The 27,126-nt window shown below is 37.7% G+C and overlaps 1 protein-coding gene across 1 annotated transcript in view; it reads left to right on the forward strand.

The window, feature by feature from the left end:
* Positions 1 to 2,197: 2,197 nt before the first annotated feature.
* Positions 2,198 to 27,126, forward strand: part of NCKAP1 (NCK associated protein 1) — a 76,270-nt gene continuing 51,341 nt past the window's right edge. Inside the window, exons 1-2 of the mRNA XM_070956867.1 lie at positions 2,198 to 2,348; positions 13,633 to 13,743. Of these exons, the coding sequence (XP_070812968.1) occupies positions 2,241 to 2,348; positions 13,633 to 13,743 (219 nt within the window). The 5' untranslated portion in view covers positions 2,198 to 2,240. The remainder of the gene's footprint in view (positions 2,349 to 13,632; positions 13,744 to 27,126) is intronic.

The following is a 27,126-nucleotide window of genomic DNA, read 5'->3' on the forward strand; positions in this document are numbered from 1 at the left end:
GCACAGACGTGGAGTAGATATAGGTGAAGTGAACCATTTCCTTGCATTCGTTATGGAATTTTCACCTCAGTCTCTAGGATGTCAAGGTGGAATGGCAGGGGATGTCTCCTTATTTTATTCAGATAGCTTTGGATGATTAATTCACAATCAACCAATGAGTGCCACATCCTAATGATTTGAACCTGGGTTTCTTCTACAACAGCCCAACTTAGTCATTATTCTACTTTTATTCAAGTATTAATTTCCCAAATAGTTAGTGCAGCTAATAAATGGATCCAACATATATAGATGTATGGGATAAATAAATGTATATATGCATATGAAGGTTTGCCTTCATAAATATTACACCCTTAGTGTGGTTTTGCATTGAGAACCAAGTTTCCTGTCAAGAGGGGCATCTTTCCAACTCCATTGAGAATATTGTCATAATTCAGCCAACAATGGTCCCCTGTGTTATGGGGATTACAGAAATTGCAGTCAATACTGCTGGAAAAACCCAGCAGTGGAAGGAGATTGAAAAAAAGGGTTAGCATACTAAATTAGAGGAGAGGAGAGAATTTATCTAAAAAGGAGAGCTGTGCTTCCCAACTTCAGAATGGGCTGCTGAAGGACTTAGATTTGCTACTTATTACTACCTCGGCAACCAAATCTGGGCTACAAAAAATCCCAACCCATATTGAGTTAAAATTGCTGCTATTCCTTAATCCTCTAGATTTTTGCAGTCAATAATGGTAGCAATTATTATTATTATTATGGTTCCTCACACAGCCAGCCAGATGTTTATACTGGATTGGCATTTTTTATCCACCTATCAAATCCTTCCCAAAGACCTGGGATAGACAGATTTTAATAGTTGGTAAAGGTAAAAGAGAAAGAACTGGGGTAAAAGCGGTTGTAGGATGTCAGCTGTTCCCAGTAAAGCCGCCTTTTGAAATTGAGCGTTGGTAATTTTGTCAATGCCGACGACGGTATTCATACGGTGCTCCAGATGTTCTGGAATTGCACACCAGGTGCCTATTACTACTTGTACCGTCTTCGCTTTCTTTTCCCCCACGGTCGTTCTACTTCTCTTTGCAGGTCTTGGCATTTTGTGATTTCCCCAGTTCTTGTTCTTTTATTCTGCTGTCTCCAGGTACCACATTGTTGTTGTTGTTGTTGTTGTTGTTGGTTAATCTTTAGTGAGATTCACAGGCTTTGAGGCTGGTTAATAGCTCAGCAGCTCGAGTCCTAACCAAGGACCTAGGAACTGTTAAGGTATCATTGGAGGATGTAAGCTGTACCAAGGAAGGTGGTTTTTTGTAAAGTCAAAATGTTCAAGTCCAGTAAATTTAGAATTTCTAAATAGCGGGGTAGCCCTTTGGGTATTGCTCCAAGGGCTCCAATTACAATCAGGACAACACACGATTTCTTTTTCCACAGTCGCTCAACTTCAATTTGTAAGTCCCGGTACTTTGTGATTTTTTTCTTGCTGCTTATCTTCAATCCGTGCATCATCAGGTATTGCAATGTCAATGAACCATACTTTTTTCTTTTCAACTATTGTTATGTCAGGTGTGTTGTGGACCAAGACCAAATTATTATTATTGTTATTATTATTGTGTTATTATTGTTGTAATTATTGTTGTTGTAGTTATTATTATTACTGTTATTATTACTGTTATTATTACTGTTATTACTGTTATTACTGTTATTACTGTTATTACTGTTATTACTATTACTATTATTATTATTATTATTATTATTATTATTATTATTATTATTATTATTATTATTATTATTATCATTATTATTATTATTATTATTATTCCTCTTCTCGCGCGCCAACGAAATGGAAACTCCTATGCCGGGTTCCCACCCTGGAGGGGCAGCAGAGAGGCGCATCACGTGGGGCGGAGGAGCCCGGCCTCTCTGTGGGCAGCGGCCGGGCGAGAGAGCCTCCGCTGCTGTTGCTAGTGCTGTCGCCGCCGCCGCCACCGCCACCGCCACGCCTAGCGAAGACCCAGATTGGGAGGAGCGCCGGTGGAAGTGGAGGGGGGGAGAAAAAAACCCGGCGCGGGTGGCGGAGGCGGCCGGAGCGAGCGGGAGAGATGGAGGCGCTGTGAGCGCGGCCCGGGCTGCTTGACGGGCGGGGGTTGGCGGAGGCAGGAGGAGTGGGGAGGGGGGAATCCATCAGGGCAGCGCCGAGCCGCTTTCCCCGCAAGCAGCCGCAGCCTCGGCCGCGTCTCCTCTCTTCTCCCAGGATGTCGCGCTCGGTGCTGCAGCCCAGCCAGCAGAAGCTGGCCGAGAAGCTGACCATCCTCAACGACCGCGGCGTCGGCATGCTGACTCGCCTCTACAACATTAAGAAGGTGCGCGGGCCCGTCTGCGGGGAGGGAGGGAGGGAAGGCGAAGCCGTGCGGGGACAAGCGGGCCTTGGGGCTCCGAGTCTCGCTCCACACTGGCTTATTCCGCCAGCTGCGGGAATTTCCGGCCTGGCTTTGGGAAAGGTGCGAGCCGTAGGCCGCGCGCAAGGAGCATTTCCCGGCTGCTTTTGGAGAGGTGGGGGGGCGCGGGAGGAAAAGAGGCGGCCGTAGCACCGGGGGCGAAGTCTCTCTCTCTCTCTCTCTTTTCCCGCTTCCCCCCCCCCCCCATCAACCCACCGGGCCTTTCTTCCCAACCCCATGGCTGCTTCTTACTCAGCAAGGCCTGCAAGGTGTGGGCACTGATTTGCTTCCCGGGGCGGAGGCCCGGAATGCAAAAGGAAGCCGACCCGGGGTTGTTTTTTTTATTATTATTATTCTTATTAAATTCCCATTTCCTTTACGCAAAGAGTGAGTGGAGAGGAAGAGAAAGGGAAGGGTGTAAAACCAGGATTGGGCCGGATGCATCTTCTGGATTTATCCCATTTGCCCCATGGAAGTAGAGAGTCAAAGATAATATTGGAGAGGGGGAATGTTTTCGCCACCGTTTTCCGAAACCCGATGCAGTGGCTAGTAATCCGTGTGTGTTTGTATGCATGTATGTTTGCGTGTACGCCTACGTTTCTGTATGAAGGGAGATCTCAAAACTGGATATGTAAATACCTGCACTTTTCTCCTCGGTCTCCTACTCTTGTTGCCCAAATTGTAATAAAAAGTATTGCGTTAATTGCTGGTTGCCCTGTGTCGTTATTGTTTGACGTAAAATGCTCATTGGAAAGATGGTAGATTTGCTGCTTAGTAAACATTTTTATGTTAGGATTTTCTAACGGCTCCCCTTGATTGCTAGGTGGGCTGGTCATAAAGGAAGAGAAGTGTGATTCTTGACAGACCTTGCTTCAAATATTGATTTGCTGATATTTGACTACCAACTTGCAGCATTAACATGCTACAAAATTCAATATGTAATTCTGTTTGCTCTGATGGTGTGTTCTGAGAGTTTCCTGCTAAGAGTATTAAAATGTAATTGGAAAATAATCAAGTGGTTTTTGCTCTGATTTGAATGAAGATATTAGATCATCATTACGTGAACAGATACTAAAATATATGTGTAAAAGTAGTGGGGCATCTTAGCTATAAAAATCACTATGTGATATAACACTGATATAAAACCTTTTGCTTTTAATAAAGTATTTAGCATTGTGGTTGTTAGGTGGATTCCCCCCTCCCTCTATGTAACAACTTTATAGATGTTTCACTATGTTATTCCTGTAAATGTCTGTATTATCAGAGTCCTTTAATTATCTGGTAGCTTAGTTAAAAGACTTCTAGTCTTTAAAAGTGGGGTTGGAAAAAAAAGCTAAAATATGTCCTGGCAGGATGTTGGCTAATTTCTGATTATCACTTAATATTATAGGTAGTCCTCCACTTAGACCACAATTGAGATCAAAATTTCCACTGCTAAGCAAGACAGTTGTTAAGTAAATCACTGAAATTGTGTTTATGGTTGTTAATGGTAGTTAAGTGAATATGGCCTCCCCCTTGACTTTGCTTGTCAGAAGGTTGCAAGAGGTGATCACATGACCCCAGAACTTTGAAACCGCCATAAATACATGCCAGTTACCAAGTGAATTTCAATCACGTGATTGTGGAGATGCCACAATGGTGTGAAAAACAGTCATAAGTCACTTTTTCAGTGCCATCGTAACTAACAATGATCACTAAATGAATGGTTGTAAGTCAAGGGCTACCTATATTAGCATTTAAAATGGGTGCTAACATTGCTGGATCATAATACCAGTCAGATATCAGGAGTACAGCTCTACATTTCAAAGAATATATTTCTAGGAGATTGTAATCAATCTCCTAGATTGTAAAGATTGATGCCTCACTACATTGTTAACCATAGCCATTGTAAATAAAACAGTCAAGTTATATTAAATACAACGGATCAAACACTTTTTCTTCGTTAAAATCTATCCATTGACCATAAGAGATTCTATTTATGAATGACTGTCTATATAAGACAAATCAAAAGAATATGTGTTTCATTTTAGGAAGGTATCATAAAAATGTGCTAATGAGTCTTCATTAGGTAGAAAATACTGCCAATTTGTACTTGATACAGTAACTTCATATACCATAAGAAAGAATAGCTTCTAAAAATGTTGCCTCAAAAAGGCCTTTTAAAAAAACCTACTGGTTTCTTACCACCCCCACCCAAAAAAAAAAAAAAAAATTTCAGAAGGGTTAGTAACGATGATAAATTTATCCATGAAACAGCTTTCAAATATTTAAAGGTTCTGTAGTTGTCAAAATAGTGATTTGGTTAAATATTACAGCATCTCCAAGTTCATAAAATATACATAGAGGCAGTCCCTGGGTTAAGAAGATATTCTATTCATAACACTCAGATTTGTATGTATGTCAGAACTTGTACTTACAAATGGATGGTCTATTACTAAAAATGGCGGATGGCATTGTCATTCCTTGAGCCAACAAAATGCTAAAGCCATGTAATGCTTTCTGGAACTGCTAAAAACAGGCTGTATATAAAAAATGTGCAGCTTCAGCGGCTCCTGAAAGCATTGTGCGGCTTCAGCAGTTCAGTGGCTAGAGGAAGGAGAACACTGTCCACCATTTTTAGTAATAGGCAACCCACGCGTATCTAGGTCTCAAGTCAACTGATATGTGGATTACCTGTATAGCTCTTAAATACTGCTTGAACTGAAAGTGAAAGTTTGACAGTGCTTTTTTTTTCGTAATAAAGGAATAGCATCCTATGTAGTTACATCACTCCCAAGAACTTCAAAACTTGAGTGAATATCTTTCAGTTCCACCTCAATTACCTTTGATTAATAACTTCACATAGGCACCTGTTACAAACCATAGTAATGCAAAAAATATGCACGATATTATTCAAATGAAATAATTATATAAACAGTCACAGAATGACATCTGATGGTGGTACATAAGTGGTATCATGACATTATCTTTTGCTCCTCTCTGCAGTCACCTAATAATGTCAAGCAGTTCAACCAAAATTATAAATCCCAGTTCTCCACCATTAGGATGTTTGCATCCAAATTAACAGAACCATGGTGTACTCAATCCAGTTTTCTGGATTTGCACAACACACTGAATTGTAAATTACAGTATCGGGGTTCCCATTACTCAAATAGCCTCAAACTAGCCAACCATATTTTAGTTGAGACAATTGTGTTCACCAGCTGTTGAATAAAAAAAATAATAGGCATTATAAACAGCTGGGCTTGGTACAATTCACCTTCTGCCAATTTTCCTTTGCAGAAATGCTAATTGCAATTTTGTATCTAGATTTTATACAGTACTCATCACTATGGTAACTAGAACTACTGATTAAAGCCCTTGTTTCTCATTGGTTTGGGCTGATGTGATCTGGTAGAGCAGAATGGATGAGATTCTAAACAGTGCAGACTGCTATTTTTCATTCTGTTGCAAATCCTTTATTCAGGAAAATATCTGCATATGAAAGGAGCCTTGTAGTTTTCCAGGGATCTTTTTTTCATATATCATCTTTTGCCATGACAGTCTTCTTCCATTTATCAGGAATAAGCAAGTGCTCAAGTGTATCCTATCTAATTTATTTTTACTTTGTTATTATAATCAGTGAGAGAAGTAACAAAACCAGGAAATCATCTATGTATTGATTAATGATGCTTCCAAACTGGAATCCCTGTGATCCCTATTTACTTTTCTGATAAAGCCAAAATCTAAAAGCCAGAATTTGTTCTGGATTTCTGGCTTTTTAGGAGGGTAAAACTCATAGATTTGAGTTTTGATATAAAACAAGAGACTTGTTTAGACTTTCTACTAGACTAGAGGAGGAAAGTAAAACCACAGTTCTTGCTTCTAATGATATTCAAGCTGATTTTTGTTTTGTAAGATTACAAAAGTTTGTCAGGCAATATGTGGTATTGTGGTTAGATGAATTGGCTGTTTTAAACAGAAAAGCAGAAGTTAAGGCTATCAGTGGTAACACTTGGTTGATCCCCAATGAAGTTAAACATTTTGAAACCAAATTAATTTTTGCTAGAAAGTGTAACTTCTCTGATAAAATTTGGAAAATGGCTAGAATAGTATTTCCATGGTTAACATATGCATCCTTTTTCTCCCTTCTCCTCTTCTCTTTTTTTGATACAAGTCACTAAGTTAACTCAAAAGCAGCTGAAATCCTCAGTTTTTTTATCTAGAGCCCACTCTATGCTTGCCTATTTTCTGGAGCCATATAAGAGTTGAAGAAGCAACCTTTCTTTTCTTTTAGCCCTCTGTTAAAAGCAGAACAATATTTTTAGTTAAAAAATGAAATAACTATCTAGAAACTTTTCGTCAATGGTAGGAAACAGGATATGACCAAGAGTCAGATTGTTCCTCCAATTTGTCTTCCGAGACCAAGTGATGACAATGGATAGGGCCAGTTTCTATATTTCCTGAAGTGTCAATCACAACTGTTACATGGCTTTGGCGAGCATCTCTTTCTTGGCACTCAGGAACCAGGCAAAAGTAGGTTTACTTGCCCTTCATTTGGGAAAAAGAAAAGATAGCACAAAGACATAGAAATGTTGTTTAAAAGTTGATTAGTGTCTTGAAACAACAGCTAAGAGTGGGAAGGAGCAGTAAATGTTGGTGATTGAGATTAAGATCAGGATCCTCCATTTCTGGTTTAGAATATTTGAATAAATTATTGGAGTTAATTATTGAAAGAACTTTAGTAATTCAGTACTATGTGCTTTCTTATTTGGTAGAAGAGGAAAGTTGTTCCTGTTTTTGCATTAACTTTATCTGAAAGATGAGCAGTGCTATGGTTGCATTTAGATTCTCAGGCCTCATAAATCATAGTTTATGAAATTATAGATGTCATAAATGCTTTACATTCTCATCTCTGATATCTTAAGAATGGTTTTAACTCGCATGAAGCTAAAGTTCTCAAGAACATCTGAACCAGTGCAGTCAGGCTTTCCTGATTTGTTAATTGGTATTGAATTTCCTGCTTCTGAATAATACTCCAACTAGTATATAGAAGGCAAAATATGATTCTGTAGATTCATAACTTATGGTTTAGGTTTTAAATAATATGCATAATAAATTATACATGTGGTTTGTTTTTTGTATTTGTATGTTGTGTGAACCCACTATTATGGCTTAGTATTGTGGGTGTGCCTGGTCATACTATGTTAGAAATAATGTTTTAAAAGTCTGTTTTAGGATTATATACAGTGTAAATGAGATCAACTTTTTGTCTCATGTAATCCATAATTTTAAGAACTTTGTTTCAGCAATTTTGCTAACTGATGCTGGGTCTTTAATACTTAAAACAATCAGATGGGAAATATAGAATTACTAGTGGGACTTATTTTGCAACTGATATTATCTAGTCTAGTGCACTGTCTGTAAGTGAATTAAAATATGATGTTAGCGGTACATAGTACATTTTTAGAATCCAAATAGAATCTGAGTATGTATGTATACATTAAATAATGTGAGAAATGTAGATTTTTTAGCATTATCATTCTCCATGTTCACCTCTCAATGTAGTATTAATCTTGGATACAGCAACACCATATATGTTGCTTCTACCTGGAAGGAACCCTTTCTTTAAGCCACTTTTTAATATAAATTTGTTTATTTCTGAAAAGCTTTGTTACGGGAAGCTAAAAGTTAGTAGATACTTTAGGTTAATGGATTTCTCAGAGTCCTTAGTTGGGCCTGCTTTGGACACTTTAGGTTTTCACTCTAAAATATAATCCCATAATGGATTGTGCTTACCCATGATTTAATGAACTCTCATTTTGCATATATTCAGTGAGAATCCATAATTTGTGAACCATAATACCTGAGTTCATAGCAACATGCTAAAAGAGAAAACCAAATAAAGCATATTATATCTTAGCGCAATGTGTAATTGCTCTAGTGATTAAGGCACCAGGATAAAAACTGGGGAACCTTGAATTTTAGTCCTGCCTTAGACATGAAAGCCTGATTTTGGTCCAATCACACACACTCAGTTCAACTCAACTCAATTCAGAGTTCTTGAGGACAAAACAGGAGGAGGAAGGTTTATTAGGAGGAATGAATATTAGGTATGTTCGCCACCTTGAGTTATTTATTAAAATGTTAAAAGGTGGAATAAAATAAATATAGAAATAAATGTATAAACTTGATCAACATGCAAAACTATGTCCTGATTTAAATACTTGCTGAAAGCCTATAGTAACTTGGTAACTACTAAGTAACTTAGTAGCTACTAAAATGCTGGAATTTTAGTATTACTGCTGTCGTTAAGGCTTCCTTCTGCTGAATTCAATAAAGGTTTAGGAAAAGTTGATGAATAATAGCTATGGACTGATGTTGCAGTTTCCTCTGAAATATGTTAAGATCAGTTGCCTTTTAGATTCAAAACAGTATCTGAAGCTTTAAAAGTTATATTTGCGAAAGGGTTGTTTGTACCAGTCTATGCCTGGGATGCAGATGGTGTGAAATCTTTTATTAGGAGGCACTCCTGTGGTTTTCATGTTCCAGCATTCTTGCCTGATTGTGTGCACTAAAGAAACACAGTAATCGTTAACCCTACAGAATGAAACACACTGGTTTCAGAACAGTAACGGTTCAGACTTTACTAGAAAAGGCAATTTTTCCTTTGTAATAAAGATAGTTTTAAAATGCTATTTCCTGAGTTGTTAATTAAAATGCTTCTTTGCATGATATATTAACAATGTTTTAATGGAATAACAAGAGACCCTTAGATGTCTTATGGCATCTGTAGTTTTCTAAACTACAGTAGAACCTCTGGTCACAAACGCTTCTGACCATGACCAAATCGGCTTCCGACCAAAAAATTCACAAAATTTTTGAATCTGGTCACGAACACATACTCGGGTGGCGATCAAACATGGCCGCAGCTGATTTTCCCTTCCGCACCATTTTTTTTGTAAGCACCAAATTTCCTGTTGTTTGTTTACAAACAACAGCAACCCATGTGTGGCTGCTGCATTTATTTTGCAATTAACCATGGCTTCTAATCAAATGAGACCCTTTTGGCTTGGCGATGGATCCTGCCTCACCTTCACTTGGCCATGATGCCTTCAATTCCTCTGACCGCCCAAACGCACCTCCTAAGGTTCACACTACTCGAAAAGCCACTTCTCCCTCACTTTCCCCAGCCAGTGCTTGTTGCTGCTGGGCCCCCTCACCCTTTATGCCCCCACTGCTGTCCCTGCCCCAGCCAGACTGCCATTAATGCCCCTGCCTCGGCTGGTCTTCTCAACTGCAGACCAAAGGAAACAGCCGATTGCCAGCACTCTCCGGCTCCCGGACCCGCCTCGGCTCCATCATGCTGGGGAAACAGCCACCCTTTTGTCCATCTTACTGCTCCATGCCTCTCTAAGTCTGTTCGCGGCTGCCAGAGCAGCGCTTCCTCCTCTTCTTTCAAGTTCCTCTGATTTGTCCCTTGGAAAATATTTCTTTGCATGGCACACTGGAAAATTGACAAGAACACCCGAGAGAACTACAAAACATGGACTTCCATGACTTAGACTCTGTTTTAGGCGTCTAAGAAAGTGCCTATGTAGAAATATGAATGAACTACAGTTTGTAGGGATCTGGAACGGATTGATCATATTTACATACAATCCAATGGGGAAAATAGGTTCGGGTCACAACAAAATTGGGTTGCGATCAAAGTTAAGGAACGAATTATGGTCGTGACCGGAGGTTCTACTGTATAAGCTTTTTCTACAAATAATTTTTGTCTATTAGCCTACCAAGGAATGCTTAAGATGTGACAGAGAGCTGAATAGGTCAAGCTTCTTGGTTCTGATTTTTTTTAAACCACAGCAGAACCACTTGCCTTACCACAAACATATTCTGAAACAGTCCTGAATTTCAGAAGTGGTTTGCACACTGTGGTTAGAAGGAAGTCAGCAGTTTGAACAGAGGTATTGTAGCTAGAGATATGATTTTCTGGAGCGTAGCTGAATTATTTCAGAACCTTTTTTTCCCCTGTGATTTAACCCTGCAATTAGAAATATTTTTTAAAAATCCAAATTGATTTTGAAATCCAAAATCCCCAACTGGGTTATGTCTTGATTATGTTAACCAGAAATGCCACACTGGACTTCAAAAGTGCAAGCTTTTGAATCTTCATGAATTAATCAGCCGAAGTTGTACACTTTTTGTAAAAATTTGGTCAGTCATAACAGGCATTACCCTCAGGTACATATTTTGGATTTAAATTCTAAACTTCTCAGTGCTCCTGAAGCTGAAATTAAATCCAAGAATAACCTTATCAATAAAAGAAAGAGATCAATCCAAAATCATAGATTGATCCAATTTAAACAGAAATAATTACAAAACGTTCTTATGGTATGAACAAAACCTGTAAAATTGTACATTTTTAACAGCTTTTAGTTTGTTAGTTTTCATCCTGTCTTCCTTAGTTCAGGTTAGTTTTAGAATCTAGGAATATTTAATTAAAATCAGTTCATTATACATATTGCTTATTATAATTATGCATATTTTGGCATAATTTTGGCATTTCTGATATTTCTCAAATAAACTTTACATTAACTTAATTTCATTGGTTTGAATATTTTGCTGGTTTAAAATACTAAATAGGAGAGACTAAAAAATTTAGTGATCTGCAATAAGATTACTCATTTTCTCTCTGGAATATATTATTTAAATTATGTGAAATAGATCAAAAGTAATTTGCAAGATAGAATGTGTTACTCTTACAATTTGGCAGATTTTCCATGTCTGAATGAAGGTACTTCATTTATGCATGAATATGACAGACATTGTTGTCTAGAGAGAGAGAGTAGAATTTTTTAGGATCTTCTATCAGTGACTGTTTAGGAATTAGACTGGTCTTCTTTTGGTCCCCTTCAGGTATGTTGTTCCCACTGAAATTCCCATCCATTAAATTTTGAAAATTGTGTTAAATTAAAAAGTTGTTTTCAATTTTTTAAAAAAGTACTTTGATATAAGATTACAGGTAGTCTTCAATTTACAACTATTTGTTTATTGACTGTTAAAGTTACAATGGCACTGAAAAAAGTGACTTATGACCGATCTTTACATGACAGTTGCAGCATCCCCTTGGTCACATGATCAAAATTTGGATGCTTGGTAATTGGCATTATTTATGACAGTTGCACTATCCTGGGGTCATCATTTGTAACCTTCCCAGCCGGCTTCCAACAAGCAGAATCAATGGGAGAAGCCAGATTTGCTTAACAGCTGGATGGTTTACTTAACAACTGCAATGATTCGCTTTACCACTTTGGGCAAAAGATCGTAAAATGGGACACAATTCACTTAACCATTGTCTTGTTTAGCAATATAAATTTCGGACTTGATTATGGTTGTAAGTCGAGAACTGTATGTAGTCGATTTTAAAACAAGTAGCATTTTACTTCTGTATATGAAACAGGCATATTGACTAGCTGTTTAGAGAAAAATTTACCTGATATTAAATATCTTCATGAAGCTCCTACAGCAAATTATATTCAATAAAGATTATAAATCTGCTATAATGACTGGGATTTCCCCACCCCACCCCCACATTCTTGGCTCTTTATTTCTATTACAGGTATGTAAGATTTTCACTAAGAGTTCTTCCCGAAAGTTTCTTGCACTATCAATTTATTAATTCCCTTTCCTTGTCCCTCAGAATGGTACTTTGGGTGTGACATGAGACATGTTTGTATTGAAAATTCTGATTTACATCTTTTAAATAACCTATATGTAAATGGAGATAGATAAAATGTTGACTGTGAGCAGCAATATTTTGCTTTAACTCTGTTAATAGTTTTAGTATGCATTCCTGAACGTGATGTTTATGGGAATAAAAAAAAAACCCTTTTGTTTATGTGTAATCTTCTCTTTTTTGTTGTTGTTTCATTACAATGCTTCCCCAGCAAGGACAAGTATGGAAGGTTTGCAAAGCTTTTTCACCTTCCCTCTGCCCGCTTTCAGATCAGCCTCATATTTCCATGATTTTTCTCTCTCTATTATTCACAACTGTAAATAATAACAACTTGCCATCCTGGCTTTTCACTATATTGCATAGAAATGTGCAGCATGTTACAATTTGCATGAGACAGATTACATGAGAATTTTATGTTGAAGAAAAACTATTGGAGCCAAATTAGAATTACTGCACAATTTTCTTCAGAGTAGTCAATTTGAATTTGCTAATTGTACTTTGGGTATAGTTTTACTATGTACCATTTCTCCCAGATTGACTTCATTTTAAACTAGAACCTTGTACTTTTAAGAAAATGTTTACCTTTAGCTGTTAAGGATAATAACTGCATTATGCAAAGTGATGGCTAGCTGGGTCATCACAAAATCCCATAAGAAACCATTGAAACATTACTATGTTAACAAATTTGAGGAGATTAGAAGGTTAGATAAAATTAAGGTTACCCAAATTAACATATAATTCTTTAGGTTGGAAGCAGGTTATCAGTACTAGTCAAATTGAGAACTGTTCCTACCACCCACCATAGTGATATTCAGTACATTTCAGAGTAGTACGACTGGATCCCCAGCCAAATTTAGGATTTGATTACTATGATAGAAATAATTCTGTGGGGTTTGTGGTGTGTTTGTAGGTCAGAACATACTGAATGTGGCTGCAGGTGCAAAACTTGTGCCTAAAGGTAACTTTGATAAACACTGTTTAAATAGGTCTACTTCATTACGACTTTTGCTTTCATTTACCTTTCATTTACCTTTAAATGCACACTAGTGTTGATTGTTCAAATTGTAGACAGACCAACGCTAACTCTACGCTGCTTGTTTCTTTGATTCAGGTGAGACATAAAAATGTAGTAAGCCCAGGATTTTTTTTTTGCCAGTTGTTTAAGCTTCACTAATTCAGGGTGGCGATTAAAGATAAACCTACTTCACCCTCTGATAGAAGGAAAATATCAGTTTCTTTTAAGATTGCTTTTTCAGTTCACTACTGCCCTGCATTAACAGCTTTGAAATGTCCACACATTTTTTTTCCAGTAGGAGAACATTGTGTATTGTGTCTCATTGCATTGTCCAGCTATGACAATCCTCATTCATTTTTTTTCACTTCACTATGAAGCCAAAGAGATATTTCTATTTCTTGATTGCAGATTATTTATAATAAATGCTTGGTGAAAAGAGTACATCTTTAGTTTCTTGTTTTTATTTTCTTCCATAGGCTTGTGGAGACCCAAAAGCTAAACCTTCATATCTTGTTGATAAAAATCTGGAATCAGCTGTTAAATTCATAGTCAGAAAATTTCCAGCTGTAGAGACACGCAACAATAATGTAAGTAATGAAACATTCCATAAATAATTGAATTTCTTAAATGTCTCCTTCTTTAATCAATTCTGTTAATGCAACTGCTAGGGATTTATTGATGTTTCCATAATATTAGTTATGACACAGGTTGACTTTTTTGTAGTGACTATATTAGATGAAAAACTGACATTAAATAGTTGTAGCTTTGTTAATGACATAATAGGAGAAGCATTCTGTGTTGAATATTACTATGTCCTAAAACTTTTATATTGGTTAGGAGCTTATCTAATTTAGGATATGACCATACTAAGCAGTTACAATAGTTTCTAAGAAAAGAATTTCAGTGGAACCTTTTGTGTGTGTTAGGGTTTATTGTGGGTATATTTGAGATGTTTCAAACTCAGTGGAGAATTAGAAAGTATTTTGAAAGAATTGCAACTAGATATATTAGCAGATACTTTTCGAGTGCTGCACAACCATCACTCTTTTAAATTAACTGTAGAGGAAAACTGAATGAAATAAATATATTTGTAAAAGAGTTTCACATCGAATCCTGCCTCTTGATTAAACTAGTCATTCCATTATAACCTGGGATAGAAAGTGAGTCATGGCACTTTCTGAAAATTCTTTTTTATATAACTTTATTGGTTAAAAGATAAGCAGAAAAAAAGATCTGAAAACAAAAAGGTCAGAGCAGAAAAAATGAATGTGCAAAAAAAAAAAAAAGGAAAATAGAAAAGGCTTTCCAACTTCTTCCATACAGATGCAAGTAAAATATATCAAACTTTTGATCTAAGATTAACAGTTGTCTACATTATTTCCATAATCCCATATAATTCTAATCATCAAGTCCCCAAAGTGATTTTCAAGTAGAAATAATATCTGTCAAAGTCTTTGCTTTCATCAAATCTGTCAATTTCACCATCTCTGGCAATTCCACCACTTCATCCATTAATCCATTGATTTACTGAAAATTCTTAATTTGTTTTGATAGCAGAGCATCTTCAAAGATACTGAATAGGGGGTAGGGGTAGGATATGTGTTGTGCTTTTATATTGTTTTACAGTTTTATAAACCAGTTTGTGGTGATGCTGAAAGGTAGGTTAGAAATATAATAAAAAAATAATAATATAATATAAAATATAATAAAAATAGAATAAAATAGAATCATCCCCCAGAATGATACCATATTTCTAATAGCCCAGCTCTCAATTTGGGTAATTGCACAAAAGTATTTCTGTTCTTTTGGTATTGTGAAAATGGATGCTTCACCATCTGTTGAGCAGGATGGAATAAAATACCCCCAAATGATGCCTTTTACAGTTCTCTTCTGTACCTTTATATTTATTTCAATTAATTCAGTGGTGTTATTGCTACATTATCAAATTCTGTTCAATAAAATAAGTGTACACTGCTTTAAAGATATTTATAATCCTAACTGAATACTGATAGAAATATAGAAAGCTCTCCGTTGGTTAATTTTGTAATTCTTTATAATGGAAAATTGGGAGGAAGATGGTCTTACCTATGTGTTTTTCTTCTCAGAGGAGGAAAGGGGAGGCAGGTAATGGGCTTGCATGATTTGTGCATGGAACAGTTTGCACGACTGCTTGAAATTTCCTATTTCTGATGCAGTTATTAAGTTCAGTAATTATATTCCTTTTTATGGTCCCACTTGGCAATATTAATATATTTATGTATCTAAAACTATTTCAGATGTATTTTATATTTGCTATAAATTGCATCCAGACAATTCTGTTTAGAGAAGGCCCATTGGAAATCAGTAAGGCTTATTAGTTATGTAAAACTAACATCTCATTGATTTCTATAGATGTACTTTAAGAACGATGAACTCTGATTCAAATGTTGTACATTGTCAACATTTCAAATAAGTAGTTTTGCAAGCCCCAGGAATATCTGTAACTTTCAAATGCAATGACTTTGGCATGATCTGTATGTATACTTTCACAGTGGAAAACATCATACCCATGAAAGGATTATTAATTACCCAATGGAAAAGTGGTGTTTAGAAGAGCCCAAACTCAGACATAATTTGTCTGAGGATATACACTTTCCTTCAAGACTCATTCAGAACATTTCTCTGATTTTTTTATGTCCCACTGCAAACCACTGGTGGTCTGGTCTCCATATGACATAGACACAAAGCAATTCCTTTTTAGTCGAAGATCATGCTGCTGAAATTTGATAACAAAATATCTGGATTTGTCCTGTACAACTTTGAGTAGGATGGGGATGGGTTCTAGCCATGCGTCTTCCATTGGGATCATCTTGTGATTGCATGGTTTCATGTGGTCCTGAGAAGATCAGGAATTGGAGTTTTGACATGATTGCTCAAAGGCTGGCCACTCCTGCACCGAAGATTGATTCCCACGGCCTGGGAAAATAATCATTTTCTTCTAGAACATCATTGGGATGGAAACTATATGGATCTTGGAGGCAGGAAATATCATTTCAGAGAAGATATCATATTAGACAAGCCTTGGTTTGTATGTCCTCCTAGATGTCATTTCTAATCAAGGGGCTCTGAAGGGGTCTGTCTTGATTTTATGGCTGGTTTTAAAATTTGATACGGATTTTAAATTGATAAGTTTTAAATTATGGGCCAAATTTATTTAATTATTTTAAATCTATTTTTAACTGTAACTTTATGTATAAATGTTTTTATTTTGGCTGTTCACCGCCCTGAGTCCAAAAGGAGAAGGGCGGTATAGAAGTTTAAATAATAAATAATAAATAAATAAATAATAAATAAATAAATAATAATAATAAATAAATAAATAAATAAATAAATAAATAATAAATAAATAAATAAATAAATAAATAAATAATAAATAAATAAATAAATAAATAAATAAATAAATAAATAAATAAATAAATAAATAATAAATAAATAAATAAATAAATAAATAAATAAATAAATAAATAAATAAATAAATAAATAAATATGAACCCTGCCAAATTTTACCAGATAGGCAGAAACCTTGAGAGATAGGTTCCTCAGATAAACTGGCCCTATCCACGAGTATCTTCCTAGGTGAGAGCCAATACCATGAATTGTACCCAGAATCTCACAGACAACAAGTGAAGCTCATGAAGCAGTGGTATCACATGGGCATACTAAGACACATCCAACACTGTTAGTACTATGAATGGCCTTCAAGCACACCCTCATGTAAGGGGCATTATTCCTACCTGAGACGCACCTTCTCGTTGGGAGGAGACAGCAGCCAGGATGGGGTGTGCTCGTCTGTTCAGGTTGATAGACTGAGCCTGTCATAGTTGTTAAGTCCCACCCTTGTTACTGGGTAGACCCAGCTTTTGGCGAAGACAAGAAGACAGGCTCGGCGTGTGGGAGACCAAGAAAGAAAGGAAAGTAATGGATAGAGAGAGACCAGACTGGCAAAGGGAGGGCCTGGCTGCTGTCTCCACCCAACGAGAAGGTGCGTCTCAGGTAGGACCAATGCGCCTTCTCCATTGTGGGTGGAGACAGCAGCCAGGATGGGACATACCAAAGATCACTGTCTCTAAAGTTGGGGGGGACCAGGCTGGTCCAAAGAACCCTCCCCCGAGAGGACCCGTTGCAGCATCCTACGACCAAAGGTGGCATCCGCCGAAGCAAACTTATCCAGTTTATAGTGCTGGATGAAGGGAGAAGGTGAAGTCCACGTTGCCGCCCTGCAGATTTTGAGCAATGAGGCCTGTGTGGCCCAAGCCGCCAATGTCGCAGCGCTGCGGATAGAATGCACAGTCAATTGAGGAGGTCTCGGTAGGGAACGTAGGCCGTGGCTATTGTCTGCCGAATCCAACGTCCAATGGCCATAGATGACACCTTGTAATCTAGAGAAACTGGCAGGAAGGAGACAAAGAGAGATTCTGTTCTGCGGAAGTCCGCAGTACGCTTAATATAAACACGTAGTGCCCTTCGGACATCCAAAGAATGTCACCGCCGTTCGAGCCGGTGAGCCGGTCGAGGGCAAAAATTGGGCAGGATAAGTTCCTGCATGCGGTGGAAAGTCGTATTGACCTTGGGTACAAATGTAGGGTCCAATCAGAGTACCACATGATCCACGTGGAACACACAGAGGTCATTCCGGATGGAGAGGGCGGCAATCTCCGAGATGTGATGAGCCGAGGTAATAGCTACCAAAAAGGCAACTTTGCACATAATAGCCGCAGGCTAGCCGTCCGCAAGGGCTCGTATGGGGCACCCATAAGAGAATTAAGAACTATCAAAAGGTCCCAGGTTGGGTACCTATGTAGAACAGGAAGGCATAGATTGGTAACGCCCCGCAGGAACCAGCGAATCAAGGAGTGCTGGGCCAAGGAAGAAAGAGAACCGCAGGTAAGTATCGATGAGATTGCTGCCACCTGTCGTCGCAACGTATTAAGAGCCAGAGGCCCTCCTGAAGGAAAACCAGGATATTGACAATCGAGGCCTGGAGGGGTTGAACCCCGTTCCGATCACACCATGTACAAAAGGCCCGCCAGGTAGCCGAGTAAATGCGGTCTGTAGAAGGCCTCCGCGATGCCTGAATGGTCTGAATTACATCTGTCGGAATGTTGCCCCCCCCAGGGCGCACCGCTCAACCACCAAGCGGTCAGACGGAGCCACTGCAGGTCCGGATGCTGTACTGCCCCCTGAGTCAGGGGGTCCTCCCGCGTAGGCAGTTGCCAAGCCGGGGTCACTGACAAGGATACGAGGTCTGCAAACCAAGGCCTGTGTGGCCAATGCGGGGCCAGAAGGACGAGCTCCTCTTGCTCCAGCAACAACTTGCGAATAACCCGGGAGAGCAGGGAGATCGGAGGAAACGCATAGAGCAGCCTCGGCAGCCACGGGGAGCGGAGGGCGTTGGTGGCCTCCGCATGCGGCAATAGATATTGCGAGATGAAGCGCGGAAGCTGAGCATTTTCCGGTGTGGCAAGGAGGTCGATCACCGGAGTGCCGAAGTGCGCAGCAATCTGTCGGAATACGTGAGATTGAAGACGCCACTCCGCGTGGTCCAGTCGCTGACGGCTCAGCCAATCTGCCTGTACGTTGGCAATGCTGGAAATGTGTTCCACCCGCAATGAGCCAAGGTGAGTCTCTGACCAGAGACCCAATCTCATCGCCTCCGACATCGGGGATTGGGACCGTGTGCCCCCTAGGCGATTGATATGGGCCTTCGCCGTAATATTGTCCATGAGGACAAGGACGTGTGAGCTGGAGATGCGGTGTTGAAAGGCTCGAAGAGCCAGGTAGACAGCCCGCAGTTCCAGACACATCCAACACTGTTGGTACTATGAATGGCCTTAAAGCACACCTTCATGTAGAGAGAATTGCAACTGTGGGGTGACTAGGGCATATATGACCTTCTGGAGAGTTCCTCTTCTAAAAATGGATGCAATTGACCACCATTTGTAGCTGACTAAAGGTCTTCTTGGCCTTCACTGCTATTTGAGCATGAGCAATGAGTCCAAGCTGTTCCATAGGTTATGCACTGGTCTTGAGTGTAGGAATGCAACCCCACCCAAGAGTTAAGATGGAAAATCTCCAGATCAAGGGAGAGAAAGGCACAGTTTTAGTTTGGATTTTCCTCATCATATGATTACTTTTTGTAACAAAAGAGGGAAAGTTGGATATCAGAACTAAGCTTTTATATAGGCGGTATATGTGTATATATTTTTGCTTTATATTTTAGTATCCTTCAAAGCTAATTTTAGGGTGGTGTTAGACAGGTTCTACCTGCTTAATATTGTGCATCAGACAAAAATGTTGCAACAAGAACAAAATCTCAAGTGTCAGCAAAAGTAGCCAAAACTGGATTTGCATTGCATATAATGCACTGAGAATAGCAGTTGGGTGCAGTGATTAAGTAAAGTCCTTATACCAAAGAAGTTTAAAAAATTTGGAACTAATTACCTTAGGTTTGGGTTTGAGTTTTGGTTTGGTTTTCTTTGCTCCCTGTAATTTTTAGAAGTATATTAAACTAATTTTTAACTGTTCACTTATTTTGTATTTCAGCTACATTAATTGTGTGTTAATTAAATTCAATGCTATGGCTGGAATAGAACTGATTTCTTTTAAATTTTGTTTTTTTAAAAAATCTCCCAAGTATACAAACAGCAGTTGTTTAGTATTCCTATCTTAAATGCACAAAAATATGTTATAAAGTATAAATTAGATGGAATTTCTGTTCCTTTTTGGAATTCAAATGAAAAAATAATAACAAAAATAATGCAGTATTTCTATGAGGCTTGGTTCGCTGTTGGGATAAAATGCTATCTGCTGATCCTTCGGTTGACACTAAACCATATCGTGTCTCTGTTGCCTCTGTTCTGAAATCCTATCAAATGAGGGAATCCTGGTTTCTCAGTCTGGCTTTGCTGCTAACCCCTTTCAGCAAGTCTATGGTCAGCAGGGAGAAGCTGTCTTATGGTCTCTAGCTAAAACTTTCTGAACAGATTTGTGTGCCCCTCTTCCCACACACCATTTGGACATCTCTTTAAGATTAAAGAATAGAGTAGAAAAATAGGGACCACCTTTGGTGGGAAGGTAACAGTGTTCCGTGCACCTTTGGTGTTTAGTCATGCCGGCCATATGACCATGGAGACGTCTTCAGACAGCGCTGGCTCTTCGGCTTTGAAACAGAGGTGAGCACCGCCCCTAGAGTCGAGAATGACTAGCACATATGTGTGAGGGGAACCTTTAGCTTTACCTTAAGATTAAGAAAAAAAGTGAAATAAAGCATAAACATCAGATCAGGGATAACCCCAGAGGGCAGGAAAGCAAGACACTATCACAATTGGGCAAGCATATACAGAAGATTCTGAATCTGGAAAAACTGACACTGTGAGACTAAAATTGTTTAGCCAATCTTTTATTTCAAGAGGAGTGAAACTAATCTAGGAAGACTGGAAAATAAACAGAACAAAAGCATTTTTCAGATATCATATTTTATTTTCTGGATAGTGTATGAGGGAAATTACAGCTGCTATATGTAAACCATACTCTTAACACTATATCAGAATATTGTTTCAGTGAATTGGCACTTAATACATCCCCACCTCTCCAAATAAAATAGCAGAAATGTTGTTGTTTCAGAGTAGCGTTAAAACAGAATTGTACAGATTTGCCTCTTCTTTGCTAAATAAAGTAGTGGAGATCTGCTTTTCTCCTCTGTACTTTCAGGCAGCCTGGAGAAGGCTCTTGTTCTGACCTAGGCTTCCCAAGAGCGTGAAGCAGACTCCTTGTCCTGACAAAACCCCCTTTTTATTAAGTTACTGTGAATTCCTCTCATTCACATCCAGGAAAGTCTTTCAAGGGAGAATTTACAGTCACAGACCTTATCTGGCTTGGAGAACTGCCAGGCCAATATCTTCAAAACTTGGAAAGAAGTCTCTGAGAGTCACGAACCAATTAAGCAAATTAATTGTCTCCTGCAAACTCCCCTCCCCTTTCGTTCCTCTTTATTCCCTATGGGAGGGGCCATTCACCGTCCACCTGTGGCTTTACTCCCAAGTCAACCCTTGTTCCTGAGCTGTTCCCTTCTCCTGGCAGCTCTGTGCATGTGCACATTGGGAACAGGCTCAAGCTCTTCTGCCCCACTGATGTCCGACTCCGAATGCAGCTGACAACTATCAGGCAGCTCTGGCCCCATCTCTGCCTCCGACGCAGAGCACTCATCAGAATCTTCCCCAGGACTGGCCCATGTTCCTCCCCAACCTCCTCAGTGTCTGAGTCTGCCACCAGCTCTGCTGGCGGGCCACAATAGCTCTTTCAAATTAGAGAAGAGACAGGACATAAATGAAGAGAATCTAGGAGACATAGTGCTAATTGGGAGGGCACTTGCTGGAAGAGAAATGATTGCAGTCAACTATGGGTAGTGATCAAATCTGAAAATAAATTTCTGATCACACCTGTTACAAGCCACTTGATCTGGCCACTAAGAGAATGGATGATAAAGTGTTATAGATTTTTCACGGTGGTGCAGTGGTTAGAGTGCAGTACTGCAGGCTACTTCTGCTGCCTGCTGGCTGCCTGCAGTTTGGCAGTTTGAATATTACCAGGCTCAAGGTTGACTCAGCCTTCCATCCTTCCAAGGTGAGTAAAATGAGGACCCAAATTATTGGGGGCAGTATGCTGACTCTGTAAACCACTTAGAGAGGGATGTAAAGCACTGTGAAGTGGTATAATAAGTCTAAGTGCTGTTGTTATTGCTATTGGGATATGTTGTCTTAAAGGGCGTATTCCACTTGTATACAGGTAATCCTTGACCATTTGTTTAATGACTGTTCAAAGTTACAGTGGCACTGAAAAGAAGTGACTAATGACCAGTTTTCACCATTATGACTATTGCATCATCCTCATGGTCACATGATCAAAATTCGGATGCTTGGAAACCTGCATGTCCCAGGGTTATGTGATCACCATTTGTATCCTTTCCAGCCAGCTTCCGGCAAGCAAAATCATTGGTGGAAGCCACATTTGCTAAACAACCGCAAAATTCACTTAACAACTTCAGTTATTCATTTAAAAACTGTGGCAAAAAAAGACATGTAAAGTTAACTCACTTAACAACTGCCTTGTTTAGCAATAGAATTTTTCAGCTCAATTGTGATTGTAAGTTGAGGATTGCCTGCGTAACGACTTAAAGGTGTTTTAGTTATGGGCTTGGGTAAGTGAATAATATCATGTGATCAAGATGGAGGTTTGGAATTGTCAGAGTACAAAAGTGTGTTGGGAATCTGCAAATGGAAAGAGGAATTGTATAGTATCTTCCAAAATATCAACTTTCAAGAACAGAACTAGAACTGGAATGTGAAGTAATGCAAGATCCAAAGCCAGTTTTTTAAAAGAACTTCAGAGCACCAAACACCTTGCATATCCCTCTTTGACAGTACAGTCAAAATGAATTTGTTGGTGATGACCAGAAATTTTATCTCCTGAATTTTATTTTTGCCCCTTGACTCTCCTAGTAACACTGAAAAATCTGATTTGTAGATATGATTTTGGGGGAAAAACTACATTCCATTTCTTACTAGTGAATTTTCCCTCACACATATTTTCTGCAACTCTGATCATAGAACAGTTTTAATTGATACAGTCTACCATTATTATCAGAAATGTATTGTTTCACTTAATTACTCAGGAATATCTTGCCTTTTGGCTACTTTGTTGGCAACAAATTACTAAAAATGTATGTGATAGACTTGAGAAAGATTTGAGATTAATAGCACTTAGATTTATATACCACTTCACAGTGCTTTACAACCCTCTCTAAGCAGTTTACAGATTCAGCATATTACAATTATGATGGAAAAAATATTGAAAGCTGAAATGTGTTATTATGGCAATGAAATGAAAGTATTTTTTCCCTTTTATATACTACTAGCATTTTACAGTAATTAACTCTGTAGTAAGAAAAACAATTATTGATTTCTGTGCAATGCTTAATAATACTTAACAGGGAGAGTTAAAAACATTTTAGGACTATGCAAAACTTTCCAAAGAAGTGTTTTGCAGTATACATAGTACATAGGAAGGATGGCTGTTCATATTAAGTAAAAAAAATCTTTTAAAAAAGATACATCACTTTTTTCTAACAAAGCTGCTGTGCCCAAAGACAAATAGGAACAGACTAAGCAACTGTGCATGATTTTTTTTTTTTGGGGGGGGGGGGGAGGGGCAACTGTATGTGGTTCCACATGATGCAAATACCTTCCAGGAGATTTTCACAATGTAAAAATTATTCAAATATATTTGTTTATTTTGCATTTAACTGAAGAAAATCATTAAGTTAAGCATTCTTGTTATTTAAGGAGTAAACTTAAAATGCACTTTAAAAACAGATTTTATTTCACCAGGATAATCATTTACACAATGTTTAAATGAATTGCCTAGGATTGGTTAGGGAACATGACTATGCTGAGTGGTTGATATATTTTTCATGGTGGATGCTGCAATTAAGGCAATTATTGCTTGAGTTACATCCATTCACAATCTATTAGCTTATTAAATGGGACTGGTCCATATCTAAATGATTGTCTCCCATTTATATTTGCTGACTGGAGCTTACTTTCTGTAGCTTTCTGCTCCAGTCCTTTGAGAGCAGAGCGCTAAAGTGGTTTTAATAGCCACTTCCTTTGCCAGGGTCATGTGACTGCTTAGAAAGTAGTTCCCAGCTGTTTTTCCATACATTTGATGCATAACTATTTCACTGGGGGAAACATATGTTTGTGGAAGAGCCATGCAAGACTTTGGGGATGAGGAACACTGCTTTTTCAAGAGACAGTCTTCCACAAATTACATAGCATCTTTTTTGAAGAGTTTCCTCAGCAGTATTATGTTCTATTTTATAAATAAGGAGGCAACTGAATATATGAAACTGAAATAAAAAGAATCATGTTTAATCTGAAATTATTAGAGGGTCTAATGTTAAATGTAACCGTAAAGCGTGTTTCAGATTCTGACTTTTCAAAATATCATCTGGTATGAGGTCATTAGGTAGTACAATAATTATATTTTCAGTAGTACTGTATAACAATTATAATATTGACAGGAGATTTGGGTTCAATTCCACCCATTACTGCAAAAGTTCACAGGGTGATTTGGGGTTGTTTTCTTCTCTCAGGTTACCCAGCCTCACCAGATTGTTGTCATTAGGACAAATTGGAGGAGGGAATGTTGGGTATCTCCTGGATAAAAGGTGGATCCTAAATATGAAAAATAAATATTCAGTAGGTTTATTTACCTAGGAAAAATCCTACGCTACATCTATAGGATTTTTGGAAAATACACTATAATATTAAAGATACAAGTTTGATCTTTATGGTCATGATTTCAGTTGGTGAATTGGATTATGAAAAAATAATAAAAATAAAAGTAAAAAAGACTTAAAAGTTTGAGTTTTTTAAAGACAATTTATATTTCTCCACAATACAACATTTATTTAAATATTACGCAAATATATTAAAAAATACATTTGCATAACTCAAGCCATGTGAATTATCATAGGAGTAGGCAATGTATTACATTTCAAATGTTCTGTTGTTGGTGTGTTACTCTTCCCGTAATTCTTACAAAACATGAAAATTAAGGTGTAATCATTCAACAATATAGACTTGAGTTTCTTACTTTAGAATCATCCAAATGAAATGTCAGGTTGATTGACATTTGATCAGTTAAACAACCCATCATATACTGACTACAAATTAGTAAATGATTATGCAAAAACAAGTTTTCTCTAATCTCAGTTAGAAGCTTTGTAGCAGTTCCTGTTATATATACTCAGTTTAAATTTTGACTCCTAGTAGTTTCTTGCCTGTGGTAATTACTACTTTGTATGGGCCAACCATTGCACAGACCAGATTTACAGGTTATGCATGAAGTAGACAAGCAGCCTCAGATGTTCATGTTTCCTCCAGCATTGTAGAGTCTGACCCTATTTCTTTCTAGGGCTATATAATCAAGGCAAAAATCATGGTGATAAGTAAATTTTCTTTCTCCATGTTGCTAATTTGTACTATATATCCCTTCCTAGGTAAGAGCAATCTTTGGTCTCCTCTCTCCCATTTCAAATATAAAGCTTGACTAAGTTGACAGTTTTACTGTGGCTTGCTTAAGATGTTCTGAGTTGGAGATGTGGTGATTTACTAAAAGAAGTGAGGGGGAAATGAGAAATAAATATTTTACTAATATTTTCTTTTCACGTGGGAAGGAAATAGGGCATATCACTGACCCACCCATTCCCATAGCTCCAGAGTTGAGAAGACTGCTGGCAATAGTTACAGTAATGACTGACTATAAAATCACATTGAAAAAATGTTCTACTTGCATGACTTAACCATTTTTCTTTCATAAGGGTTGGTCCCAGAAAATAGTAACCTTCCTTTGGGGTATAAAAAAGGAACTGGTAGAAGTGTTGCAGAAGTTAATCAGTAAATATTTAATTGATGGACTGTCAAAAAAAACCACCTTTCATTACTTTCCTTGAATTGTTACTCATTAGATAGACTCAACTATACCAGTGAACTGCAAAATGAACATATTGCTATTTTAAAACTTATTAATCATAGAATCTAAACATTAATTACTGTAAGTAAAATTAACAGAAATAAATTTCAGAAATAAATTTGTCAAATCCTTTCGAAACTTAAACACATTGAATGGAAGAGATAATAATTCTTTTAAAACCTAAAAATATGATCCACTTAAACATTTTCCTTATTTTCATTTTACCAAGTTTTTTCCTGATATATTATAGTTAAGTATTGATTGTGATATGTTAGGAGCAGGTTGCTGTCCCTGAAACCTCTCAGAAACTTGCTAGAGATACTATTTAAACCGTCAGAAAAGAAAAATTAGTAAATACATATTAGCTATCTTATGTAAATAAAATCACATTTGTATTTTTTTTTATTTTTATTTTTTTTTGGCTCTGCGTGGGTTTTTAGAATGGAGATCCCTGAACATTACCTAGAAAACATATATTGACTTTAACAAAAAAAAGTTTCACTTTGGAAAGATCTACTTAAGAGATTCTAGAATACAAATGAACATTTTTAATGTAATATGTGTCTTTAGAAATGGAATCTGGATCTTTTGTATATTATTCATTGATGACGTGTAAAACGTTTGCTATACTTCTTAGAGTTGAAGCTAAATTACGGAATCATGCAAAGTAAATAAAAAATAATAAGCTGCAGAATAGCAAAGCTGCTTGCAACAGCATTATATTTCCATTTAATTAATCTTTGTACAAGCTTCAGCCAAGTATTCTAACTCACTTGCAGAAGAAAAAGGTTCTTCTTTAACCCTGTAGAGTACTAACCTGAAGATCTAGAATGAGGGATCAGACTGGTACTGTTATTGCATATGTAAAAACACACCAAAATCGCTCCTCCCAAAAAAGCTAGATTCATATTACAAATTATAAGAAAGCTGAGTAGAAAGAGAAATACTAGAGAAAAAAAGTAGGAAAAGCATGGCTTTTAAAAGACTTTTGTCCAAGCCCTCAAAAGCAGCTCTACTCTTGTTTTACATGACCAGAATGGAAAGGACCCTTGAATTGAGTGGTTAGCAACATTCCAAGCTGGGAAGACATTGGGGAATTTTGCAGAATCTTTCTCCTTATGAAACCCCCCCCCCCGTCTGATTTCTCCACTTTCTAATTTGATTTTTCTTCTGCCTATTTTTCCCCTTCTCCACTCCCTTCATATTTGATCCTTTTTCTAGCACTGATGACGAAGTGTCTGCAATAAAACAACTAACCTTAGAGATCACCAAGAACCCTTCTTTCAATCCTGAGCTACACATATTCTCCTTTATTGATTCTTTTTCTGATCAGTTTTTTTTTTGTGCATTATCAGTTAGCACAAACTAGTCACGATTTGCTTAATTTTTTTAATGGA

Source organism: Pituophis catenifer, unplaced genomic scaffold, assembly GCF_029215685.1.
Source record: "Pituophis catenifer annectens isolate HBS135680 unplaced genomic scaffold, rPitCat1.0.hap2 SCAF_1, whole genome shotgun sequence".
Lineage (NCBI taxonomy): Eukaryota > Metazoa > Chordata > Lepidosauria > Squamata > Colubridae > Pituophis > Pituophis catenifer.